At 38.1% G+C, this 13,359-nt stretch overlaps 1 protein-coding gene across 3 annotated transcripts in view; it reads left to right on the top strand.

Moving 5' to 3' along the window:
* The window catches only part of LOC129768040 (lysophospholipid acyltransferase 6), a 118,053-nt gene that overhangs the window by 95,138 nt on the left and 9,556 nt on the right, over positions 1-13,359 (top strand). For all 3 annotated transcript variants that reach the window (XM_055769406.1, XM_055769407.1, XM_055769408.1), the window contains exon 3: positions 2,266-2,489. In XM_055769406.1, the coding sequence (XP_055625381.1) occupies positions 2,266-2,489 (224 nt within the window). The remainder of the gene's footprint in view (positions 1-2,265; positions 2,490-13,359) is intronic.

Below are 13,359 nucleotides of genomic sequence, written 5' to 3'. Positions count from 1 at the left end.
AGAAACATCGATTTGCATTTACTAGTAGCGTAAAAACACCCCAAATCGGACAAACCAAGATCATTTACCCTATTACAAGAAAAAAATATTCGCTCGATTAATCGAATACTGAAAGACAATTATTCGAATGAATCGAATATTTCAAAATGATCCGACGATAATTCGATCATTGAATAAATGAAAAACTTAGACATCTCTGGATCGAATCGAGACCGGCTAAAATGCAAGGCTGTTTCACACGACTACACTACTAGCTATATATATATAGCTACTGGTGATGTTGCACAGATACGTGAGAATATTACATCACATTATAAAATGAAAAGTACATATACATGGAGAGTTTTAAGCTCTGTTAAAAACTGAATGAGCATAGTTACTCCATGTTTTTGATTACCTAGAACACGTAGACCTGATTACTCGACTATTTTTTTCTAGTCGTGTTTCGTTCAAAACTCATCATTATAACCAATTTTCGCTAAAGGTTTTACCAACTTGCAAAAAACACAACACTCCATTACATAGAATAAATAATTGATACGGAAAACTTATTTTCATTATTAATCCTTATTTTAAAATTGTGATTATTCCACCTGAAAACCCCTTGTCATTTTCGCTTAACAAATCGTAACACGAAGCTCACCGTAAATAGGTTCCACTAGTTTACTATTTCGGAAAATCGTTGGGGAAAACAAAGATCAAACGATGACTTCTAACAAACCACAGTTATTGAAAACAAAGAGAACAAAGGTTCGCTACTGGCAAGCTACCAAGAACTTGATCTTGCTAATGAATCGTCTTTGTTCATCGCGTTGAAGCGGAAAGTTTACCACCCCGAAACCAGTTCCATGACACCCCAGCGGCATAAGACTTCTTATAAACACCACCATCATCATTGATAGTCAAGCACTCTTCCACCCGGCAATTGCCACGTTAGTTGCTGTTACTTGCCAAGAAATGTCTTTTATCAGTTGATGAGTGTGTTCGGTCCTTTGAATTGAACGTCGAACGGTGAATCACGAATGTGCCAATAACAGTAAACAATCATAATGGGAACTAAGTTTTTAATCTCCTTTGCGTTGACTTGCTGCTTCGTTCGCAGCGTTAGCATAACCATCGGCGGCATCATTTGACCAAGAGGACCAGTAAGGATAACATTCGGCACTTAGAATCGGCGTCGCTGATAGATGAATGCACCAATATTACCAATATTACTTCTTGCGCAGGAATGCGTTATAACGTATTAGTTGAAGAAATTAAAGTGATTTTGATCTTCAACTGAGATTCGAAGGAACTGCCAAACCTTAAAATCTATAAACAGAAAATATGTGTATTCTATTTAAAATTTTAACCGCGGATTTCTGAGTTCCAAAACCAAAGTCTGAATTGGAGCGCCAGGTTCCAAGTTGCAGATTTTCGAATTCTAATTTTAGATACTTGGTCCAAAAATTAGAGTCCAAGTTACAGGTTCCTGATTTCAGAAATGTTTCGTGTTTCGTGAATGATTTTGTAGATGGAAATATCACCTCAAAAGAGAGAAGCTCAACTGCTCAATTTTTTGTCAATAGAGACATTTTTTTCGTCCAAAATCAGCTGCCACATCGCTTGCCACTTCATGAGAACAATGTTCAATTTTCAATTCTTTAAAGTTATAAATTTAGGTACCACATATTCGCATTTTTTTCCGATTGAAGTTTATTTGTGTTCGTTACGTTCTACTTCTATTGGGTCCCCCAGTCAGGGCAGCGCTTTATCATTGGAAAATAATAAACACTACTCCAGATAACCCCAATCCCTGGTTCAACGATCCATGTCGAGCGGAGTGCAAACAAACAAAAACACTCAGTTCACTGCTCGCAAACTCCAACGAAGAATTTATTTCCCTTTCCCTTCCGAGTCCGCTTGTGCATTAGCGAACACATTTCGCTCACCACTGCTGATTATACTAACAATACCTTTCTCTCTGGGTATATTATTCGCCCTCAATTGCAATCTTACTTCAATAAGATCACTGTATACACTTGTATACCCATAATCTTCATCGCTCTTTGTCGAGATGAATTTACCAATTTGTCACATCATTTCGTTGCGCGAGCGATGTATCATCAAATGATCTAATTCTTTGCAATCTAAATACATTTACAATTGATTATATGCGTTCGTTGTTTGTTAAAGTATTGTTGATCTACTGGCTCAGAATTTCAACGCAGTTACACGTTCTATGGAAACTAGTTTATTCTTCCTTCTTTTCATTCATTTTCCCAGGTCAACTTCCTGATCACACAGTTTCTGGCGCTGATCCTAGCGTCAGCCTTCCGATCCTATCTACACCCGTCGAAAGTGTCGGCCAGCACCCGGCACGCGATCGGGCTGGTGATCGGTCTGTTCTTCGGGTACTTCTGCTTCGGTCAGCAGGCAATCCACATCGCGGGACTTCCAGCCGTTTGCTATGTCGTCATACGCACACAGAACCCACAGATCGTGCAACGGTAAGTCTGGTGATGATTCGAAATGTTTTGAATTTCACAAAAAGAATTTCCAACAATAATGAGAAGTGGTTGGTAAAGATAGAAACAAGATCCCGCTCGCAATCCAATACTCTTCTGAAATCTTAGGTAGTATAAAAAAGAACGTTTGTGACTGCCTTCATTGTTTCATCATCATCAAAATTCATCTTCGCATAGCTTAGTAATATCGAATTATGTTGAGATATGAGGATTTCTAGTTTGGATTCAGTTTTTGGTTGTTTGCAGGGCACGATTGCATGGTTGACGTAGGACTAGAAATTTTTTATTTTTTTTTTATTTGTATTGAAGTGACTTTCAACTCATTTGACTTCGTCACATTTACTTCCATTTTTGGGAGAATGTCGGGAGTGAGAATTGAACTCGTGACCTTTAGCGTGAGAGGCATGGATGTTACCACTACGCCAGATCGCCTCCGCACTAGGAAATTATTAAAATTATTATATTCAATTCACTTATTTATAGTTTCGGATATTTGGTTTTGATGAATCATATGTTGCAATTCATTCCATTCTGTCAATGCACGACTTGCACTGCATATTCTTTGTATCATAGCTACAACAGTTATCGCTGCGATCTCTCTCACAATTGACACACACTCGGCTGCAGATGAAGATGTTCAATAATGTAAATGATCAATTTATTAGAATACAGTCATACCTCGATATAAGGCAACCTCGGTATATGGCAACCTCGATATAACGTAATTTTTACCTCGATATAACGCAACTTTTTAAGATGTCTTAGAATTAAAAATAAACAATACAGAAATGGTTTTGGAGTAAAAATTATTTAGAATAAATCTTTCTAGTATCTTTAAAAAAAAATTACTGTAAAATGAGGTAGCATTGTTCTATGAATATGTCCAAACCAAAGAATATTACATTTCATATTTTCAAAACTAGTAGGGGAAATGGGGGTAATTTGGACACCCTAAGCAAATCGCTTAATATTTCCAATTATCAAATTGTTCCTTTTCTGTAGTCCAGAAGAACTTTACTGCACAATACACGAAAAGTTTGTTTAATCTGCGGGAAAACCCTTAAAATCACGATCGAAAAACTCACATTTTTTGACAATCAAAGTGCTTGCTGTGTTCGTGCTACCGTTTCCTTCCACCTGTCGAAATTTACCAAAGTTTTCTTACGTTAGGTACATACGGTTTAACAATAAAAGGAGATGACATTATAAAAATTCCAAGTTGAGCCGTACTTTTTGAGGTAAAGGAGTGGTCCAAATCACCCAATGTGTCCACCAGTTCACCCCGTGTCACCCTTCTGCCCTAGTTGAAGCGGAAAGAAATGAAGTTCACATTTTTTTTAAACATTTAAACTTATTAAAACAAATGTTTCACTTCCAGTTTTTTGGACCTCAATCTGGATAACGAAATCATTTGATAAAGTTGGATTAATTTAGTTCTGGAAACTTTCGACACATATCGATACATGGTTGAATTTGTATTGAATAAAACATTTCACAAACGTAAACAATGACGCCGATCGGTTGAGTATTGTTAATATTATACAATATTTCCTGTATCCACATTACGATGGTTACATTGTACATTTAGCTGAATGAAACATTTTAGCAATACTTTATACAGTTCTTAACAGTCTAGAAGTTCTTCATACACTGTTCTATCTTTCATTGTAAGTTTATTTGAACATGAACTACAGTCAACTCTCCCTAATTCGATATCCAAGGGACTATCGAGTTAGGGAGACATCGAGTTATCGAGAAAAGAATGCTTGTAAAATAAATCAAAGGTGCCATGAAATCCATTTAGTTAGGGAAAACATTGAGTTACAAAACATCGAGTAAAGGAGAGTTGACTGTATCTGTTTTGCGAATATCAGGAAGAGGGCATTCTCTAGAACTTAGAAATGGGACGTTTACCACGTAAGGATATAAAAAAAACAAAGGCGTGCTTGCTTACTATTGTCAGTTAAAGTTAAAATTATTCATGAGCTTGAAAAAGGTGTGCCAGTGAGCGAAATTATGAAAAAGTACAGAGTTGATTCTGCTTCCACAATTTATAGCATTTAATATGCCAAGAACAGCATTCTAAGAAAGTTCGGGGAACGGCAAGAAACTCTCAGTAAGTCGTAAAAAAATATACTTTGTTGGTGTACATATCACGGTTCACTTACAGCTAAACGCAAGCGTTTCAAGGAACCTCGACACCCGAAGGTGGATAAATCTCTCTACATTTGGTTTTTACAGAAACGGCAGCTGCACATCCCAGTGAGTCAAGAGATGCTACAAATACAGGCAAAGAAATTTTTCAATAAAATTGTCGGAGAAGGAGATTTCGGTAGCCGTGGTTATATTGAAAAAAAATTTAAAAGGCACGGTATTCGTTTGCTGAAACTCAGTGGTGAAAAGTTATCTAGCAATGTGGTCATCATTGATAAGTACACAGCTGACTTCGCTGCCGAAATTCGCAATAAAAAATTGTCTCCATGTCAGATTTTTAATGCCGATGAAAGTGGGTTGTTTTTAAGAGAACTCCTACGAAATCATTTGTCGATAAGGATGCCAGATCAGTTCCCGGCCATAAGATCATCAAAGAAAGAGTCACATTCATGCCATATAGCAACATGGACGGAACTTTAAAACTCCCTCTAACGATAATTGTCGATTAAACCGCGAGCGCTGAGAAACGTGAAAGTACTACCAGTATACTACAGGGCATCCAAAAACGCTTGGATGACTCAATCTCTATTCAAACAATGGTTTTTCGGTCAATTTGTACCCCATGTCTCCAGCTTCCTTAAAGCCAAAGGGCTTCCAATAAAAGCTGTTCTTGTGTTGGACAATTGTTCGGCACACTTCAGTGGAGATGATTTGAAAACTGAAGATGGGTCGATTTACACTACGTTCTTACCACCTAACACTACTGCTGTGATCCAACCCATGGATCAAAATATCATTCAAATGATTAAGATTCGGTACAGAAACCTTATGATGCGGGAGGTTCAAGCGCGAGGAGGAGAATTTGAGGAAAACGTAAAGAAAATAAATATTATGGATGCAATGTATTGGGTGAGTCAAGCGTGGGAACTAGTTCCCGCAGACGCAATAAGGAAGTCGTGGAACTTGCTCTACAACCCTGGTGAAATCGAGGACGAGGATGATTTACCACTATCTCTACTTAGAGAAAAAAAGATGATGAATATTGCGGAGAGGATCGAAACAACAGATTTCATTGACGAGGAAGATGCTGAATACGAAACGCTGGAGGATGACGAAATTGTTGCATGCATTATTAACCCTCCTCAAGGGGAAGATAACTCCTATGCTGGAGAAGACTCTATTCTGCCAACAGTGGATGTTACATCACAGTCTATAAGTTTTGGTGAGGATGATGAGTTTTCTAATGTTTCAGACGAGTCTGCGTTGAATAGTTTTGATGTGGTCATCAAGTACGCAAAGGAAAACGGTTGGGAGCTTAATACGCAATTTTCATTGCGTCAAATACGCTCGAAAGTTGTTGACAAATTGGTGAATACTAAAATTGACAAATTTCAATAAATATGTTTATCAATTAGTGTTACGTTAACCTGATTTTATTTAATTATTTTTTAATAAAAGGATCTTGTGAAAAGTAATATATGGATTGTTTTGTATTACAGTTCACAATAATTTCCCTTATGAAATACACATGACTCCAACCTAATATTTTTGGGCGGTCTTTCCACTTTCCATTATTAGGGCATTTTTAGCGCATAACTTTGAACATGTTTCAAGATCAAAATTTGGAAACAAAGTAAGACTCGAAAAATTGAATTGCAACTGATTGACTGATTGTGGAGGATATACTGCATGACAGTATTTATTGCCCTAACTCTTGCAGGATGCATAACCATTCCATTAGCCTAGAAATTCACAATTCATCAATTCATCGCTGTTCCTGAACACCGCATACTTCACCAGAGTTGGCTACAAATATTCCTAATTTTAATGTCATATTTTAGTACACACATTCTATTAAGTCATGCATGTTATAACGCTCAATCTGTCAGTACAGTCATACACTCCCTCAAACATGGTAACTATAAAATGAACATTGATAGAAATTTCACTTCCATATTTTCGAACCTTTTCCTCTACTTAAAACTTTTTTTTCTATGATAGTTATCTTAAATTGGTATAAGAAAGGTTTATAAATATTGTTGGGTGATAGAAAATTGGTTTTTGAACATTTTTGAGTAATCATAAACAGTCTTGTATCAATAAAAAAATTTTCTGGATATAACGTAACGAAAAAAAAATAATAAAGTTGCCTTATATGTAATTGTCTTTCAGTATTCAATTGATCCAAAAATATATATGTTTTTTTGGATTATTATTACTCATTGAACAGACGTTGATAATAAAAAAGATTCTAACGTCAAAACGTACATTTTTCTCTGTTGAAAATTGTCGAATGTTGTTGGGATAGCACATTTGTTTGAAAATTTATATCTGGCGCTTCTAACTACTATGAGTATGTTTCTCGAATCATTTCTCCTTTAGTATATTTATTTTTTGGTTGCGAAATCTCGAAATAGCGAATTATTCCTGAGAATCGATCCTGAAGGTCGATCACAAATTCCGAGTGGCATATGATAACGCGCTGTCGATGTTATATGATCGCTGTTGAATGAAAAAATGTACAGCCTTACTCTTTACTTTAAAAATTTATTGAACTTAAAACTGGTCCCTTAGTTTATGAATCGCGTGATTACCGCCCTATTACAAAATTACTCGATTTTAATTGCAGATATCCTACTATTTGAGTCTTCTTCTTCTTCTTCTTCAATGGCACTAACGTTCCTAGAGGAACTTCGCCGTCTGAACGTAGTATTACTTGCGTCATTTTTATTAGTACTTAGTTGAGATTTCTATGCCAAATAACACGCCTTGAATGCATTCTGAGTGGCAAGCTCTAGAATACGCGTGATCACAGTGCAAGTCGGAGGAAATTTCTTTGACGAAAAATTCCCCCGACCAGAACGGGAATCGAACCCGAACACCCGGCATGTTAGTTAGTACTATTTGAGTCAATAGATCGATTAACCGACATCTCTAGTATTTGTGATTCACATCTCTTACCAACTTCAATCTACCTCTGACAACGCATAAACACGATTCACACAAGTTATGCAAAAACAGACAAACACTCTTCTCCAGACAGCATGAAAACTTATGCGATGCATCATTTCAACGAATCTCATTCTTGACTTTGAAGTTTTGAACAAAATGGCACTGCGGTATGCGACAACACCACTCATTCACAACACGTTATCGACCCTCCGTTGTGATTTCATATCAAGCAAAACATGACGTCCACATTGTGAAAAACAGTTGACTGCTCGCTGGCTGGAGTGAATAGAGTGATGTTTGGTAATCGTTTAATTAATTGGTTAACCGATTAATAGCAGCAAAAACGATTATCAACCGAAAAATTACTAAACAACTAATGATTAAAGCGATAAATTTGAGTCGATGAATTCAATCAAAAACTCAAAGTAAGATGATGTACGGTTCCTGCAGATTTTTCTCGACGAATTGTTCTGATGGCATAAAATTTACCATGTCGTGGTATCTCATTCAACCTCTGAAAAACTCCTTGGTCTGCGTGTATTTTTTCATCGAATTTTTCACAATATACTATGTCATTTTTATTTCATCAGCGTCACTGTGAACATACGTATTCAAACTTGAAGGTGAAAGCAAATGAAGAAGCCATATTTCTCATGTGCAGCACGAAATAATCTCCAGATAATCTATTTACATGTTTTGTATTTTTGTTTCGGACCGAAAATGATACACGCGGAATCCAAGCACGTGAAATTAAGAAATCTCTGTTTTGTTCTGAGCTAAACTATTGAAAATACTTGAATAGCTTATCTTCAGTGAGGGCACAGGAATATCCACTAATGGGCGGAAACATGAAACATGATGATACTATTTGAACTGGTAGTTTTGTTTCAGTATGGATTTATTCAGCTGTTTTTTTTTCTCACACGGATTGCTAGCTTATGTGTACAATATAGTCGCGCAATTTGTCAACGTTTTGTATACTAAATTATTGATGATTTTGATTTTGACTACGTCTTCGATTTCTATTCTGGGGGTAACTTGACAAAATTGAAAATGAGACATGTAATGAAAATTGAAGAAATTTAAAACGCATATTCGGAATGCATTCAAATTTCGCCATTGAAAAATGAGAGTTCCAAGGAAAATCTAACGTACTTGTGGTCAATGATTCTATAAATATACTTTTTTTGGTGAATAGTTGTAAGTGTCACACAGAAATTAAAAAAAAAAGATGAACAGACATTTTTGAAAAAAAGTTTCATAATGTGCTCTTTTTTCAATCATCCGAAAAAATCATGAACTGGTGAATTTATGTACATACTGAAATTCGATTTCATTCATAAACTATTATTCTGCACTTCGATATCAACTTTTTTGAATTATATTCAATGTAACTTTTAAAACTATGACATGATAACGCTTTTTATTATTAATTCCTGTTCATCAGTATTACAAAAAAAAACAAATATTCGCTCGAATTATCCAATACTGAAAGACAATTATTCAAATGAATCATAATCAATTAAATGAAAAAATTAGACATCTCTAGGAACGAGACTATTTAACAGAAATCGTCAATGTCTTGTTTTATACCCAATAAGTTGAAAACGGGTGAAGCTAATGTGAAAATAGTTACTTTCTCCACAATGTCCCAAAAAATATCACTTTTCATTGATAACGGAGACTCTCAGACATTCAGACATTTTTTTATCTTTCGATTCATTGTATCCGGGGTTCGATTCGTTGAAGTGGAACCTTTCCGCTAAATTAGTTGCTCTTTATTGACAGCACGGGTTGGAAAGTACATAAGCATAGAAAAATGTATATACTAAAGGGAATGCCTCCAAAAAGGTAATGGATTATAGATACGACCTTGTGAGAAATTTTGATTATAATCACGGAATTTTAGTACCCATCGATTCACAGTAGACCTATCAACAGTATCGGCACAATAAACAACCTGTAAAAAAAACTATGAATCTCACTAGGCTTCACATTCTCAGCAATTAAAAATTCGATAACAGTGCGTTGTTTAATTCGCGTTGACATTGCACTAGAAAATTACGTGATACTTCCACTACTCAAAACGAACTGAATGAAATAGTACTTCCACATGCCACCAGGCGCGCTTCTAAAGTTTATTTAGTTCGTCTTCTATACCCAAAATTGATTTTTAGCTCATGTTTTGTCATCCCGATTTATGATATTAAATGAGACAACAAAAAATGTCATGACTCACAAATACTGGTAAGCATTTATACATGGTACAGCAATATAAGATTAATACGAGCGAGCGAAACAGAAGACAAATAAGCTTTCTGCATACTTTGCCACATACACGGCCCAGACCGAGATAGATATTGTTCTCCTTCATTCGCTCCTTTTTTATTCTTAGAAAACACTTCCCAACTTCATTTTATAATCAGGTGCAATATTATCACGTATTTGCTGAACAACTGCTGAAGCATCATTAGCCATGTGGATAGCGTGAACGTGTAAAATAGCTTTGCATTCCAGCCGGCCTTGGTACGATCCCCATTGACGTCGCATGGACTTTTGTTTTGGCACAATCTCAAATGAAAAAAAGAAAAGAAAACAGAAAAAGATGTCTGCTCGCATACATACAAACCATTTTTAAGCATTTAAAACAGCTCATTATTTGCGTATTTGACTCTCCAGCACACGGAATGGCATCATTTCTGCTAAAGATGAAATGTTTTCTGCCAACACTAGTTTGGGTGTACAAACATGTGTGTATTGATAACTACCCTCGTATATACGAAGATAACCGAAAAACTAATTAACGACATCAGCATCTAACAATTGCATTCTGAATCTACAAAAAACTTTACAGCTGAACAACCGAGGCCGCAAAATGCATATAAAGAAGTACTTACTTCACTTTTTTGGTGACAAACCGATTATCGATCCAGGGCCGAATCCAGCATATGTCGCCATCGCTCGGTCTTGGGCTGCTGTCCTCCAGTCCCCCCTAACACCCACTGCGCTGACATCCTGTTGACGAGCAACCCAGCGAGTGCGGGGCCTACCACGAAGTCGACGACCTCTATCGAGATTCTTGCTAAATATAGCCTTTGCTGACCTCTCATCCGACATTCTAGCTACATGCCCAGTCCACTGTAGCCCGCCGTGTTGTATTCGCTTGACTATATCCACCGATTTGTATGCCTGGTATATATTATGCGCCTGCGTCATACACCGTCTTCAAGTTTGCCGCCGAGGATGGACCGTAAGATCCTACGCTCAAAGACACCAATAGCTCGTCTGTCAGCCTCTTTCAGTATCCATGATTCATGGCCATAGAGTGCCACTGGGAGAATCAATGTCATATAGATCGCAAGTTTTGTGTGGAATTGCAGACTGCGGGACCTCAGTTGGTTACGCAATCCGTAGAACGCCCTGTTTGTAGCCGCTAACCGTCTCTTAATCTCACGGCATGTCACGCATGTCACCAATGTACCCAGGTAAATGAATTCGTCGACTACTTCAGAAGTATCCCCACCTATCACAACCGCAGCACCTACATCAGACGGGCTACCACGTTCTCTACCATGTACAGTAGAATCCCGATTATCCGCGATGCGGTTTACCCGCGAAAGCGAGTTTCATAGTAATTCTGTAGAGTTTCCCGAAATTCCTCAGTGAGAGGTGGGAGCTTGCTCTCTTATTTTTTGTCATGACTTACACATTATCTGACCACTCGTGTACAACCCCTTACAAATGGATAGTTTAATGATTTCTATATTAATAAAACATACTTTTCGCGTTGAAATAACCTTTTTTTGTGTTTGCACTTCATTTTTAGTCCTTTATCGCGTTATCCGTGATTTTCGTTATGCGTGGTGTCCTAGCCAAACTATTTCGCGAATAATCAGGGTTCTACTGTACTTCGTTTTGGCAGAGTTTATGATTAGCCCAATCCTCGCAGCTTCCCTCTTAAGAGGTCCATAGGCCTCGTCCAGGGCTCTACGGTTAACACCAATAATATCGATGTCGTCCGCAAATCCTAAGAGCATTTGAGACTTCGTAATTATGGTGTCACTCTATTGCACACCAGACCTCCGTACAGCATCTTCCAAGGCGATGGTGAGTAGCAAATTCGAAAGCCCTTCACCCTGCTTCAGACCGTCCAACGTCACGAACGAGTCGGATGTTTCACCCACTATCCTGACGCTTGATGCTGACCCATTAAGAGTGGCACGAATCAGCTTAATTAGTTTTATTGGGAATCCATGTTCCAGTATTATCTGCCATAGCTCGTTTCGTTTAACTGAATTGCAGCCCTGAAGTCTACAAACATATGTTGAGTTCGCAGGTTGTACTCCCGAAATTTATTGAGGATCTGACGCAGCGTGAACATTTGGTCCATTGTAGATCGTCCCTCTTGAAAACCACATTGGTACTCGCCAACAAAGGATTCTTATAACGGCCTCAGTCTATGGAACAGGATGCGGGAAAGAATTTTATACGCAGAGTTGAGGAGAGTTATCCCTCGATAATAGGCGGTGACCCTTTTTATAAATCGGGCAAATGAGTCCTTCCAACCAGTCTTTTAGAGGCGAATGAACTGAAAATTTTAAAGCCTCTTTAATCCAACATCATCATCATTCCAACCAGATTCTTCGGCATAAGCTTCGAGTAACCGGTCATGTGCTGTGAGCGTCTCCGTTAAAGCATTGTTTTCGGTTACCGTTGGCTGTTATTTTTTTTTTTTTATCGCCCGGGTGTGCTTTTTTCGCGCGTTTTCGAACTGTTCGAGATATCGTAAAACGCAGTGTGAACTCGGAATTAGTGAGAAAAGCAGAATCATCAAAGCCTGGCAAGGCCAGCCGGCTTTCAGTTTTCGCCGATTTGTCGCCATCGCAATCTAAGTCGGACATCGGTGCTCAGTTGCACGCACACAATACCAGCGCGATTCGCTGTTCACTTACAGCAGTGTGAAGGAGAGCATCACTTCTTAGTGGTGTGTGATAGTGCCGAGCGCTCAAGCGCTCCGATTGAGAAGCAAGCAGCGGTTGCCAGTTCATCAGCACTGGGTGCATTGTGGTGAATAGAAATAAATAAGATATAAGATTTTTTTTTATTATTTTTTTTTTAATTATTATTATTATTAAAACAAAATATTAGATTATAAGTACCAATTACAGAATGGCAGAAGGAGGGGGAGGATCTCCAGATATGGAGATCTCTGATGATGACTCCCCTCTGGTTGAAAAAACAAATAAAGGAACAGCGAAGACACTTAAACGCGTTCCTACATCAGAGGATGTTTCGTCCGGGGACGAGTCTGCTAACTCTAGCAAGCCCCCCTCTAAAAAACCTGCAAATATCTCCTCTCCAACCCCCCTCGCTCCTACCCCAGCTCAGATTTCGCCTCCCCATCCTGTTGTCCCCGATCCCCTTCAATCCTCGTCTTCTCCTTCTCCTCCTGTTGTCTTCTCTCCACGTGTCAAGGTCTATCCTGAAGATGCACCTGGAACTGGTCCGTGGGTTGTTTTCTTCAGGCCTAAGCCAAACGGAAAAGCACTTAATGTTATTCAGATCATGAAAGATCTGGCAAGATACTCCTCCGTGACAGAAATTACGAAGGTTAGACCGACCAAACTGCGTGTTGTCGTGGCTGATCGGAAAGACGCAAACGGTATTGTCGTCGACCAGAGGTTTACCCTGGAATATCGTGTCTACGTGCCTTCCCATGACGTAGAAATCTCGGGGGTGATAACCG

This window comes from Toxorhynchites rutilus, chromosome 2 (genome assembly GCF_029784135.1).
Source record: "Toxorhynchites rutilus septentrionalis strain SRP chromosome 2, ASM2978413v1, whole genome shotgun sequence".
Lineage (NCBI taxonomy): Eukaryota > Metazoa > Arthropoda > Insecta > Diptera > Culicidae > Toxorhynchites > Toxorhynchites rutilus.
This window is presented reverse-complemented; position numbering and strand designations above follow the sequence as displayed.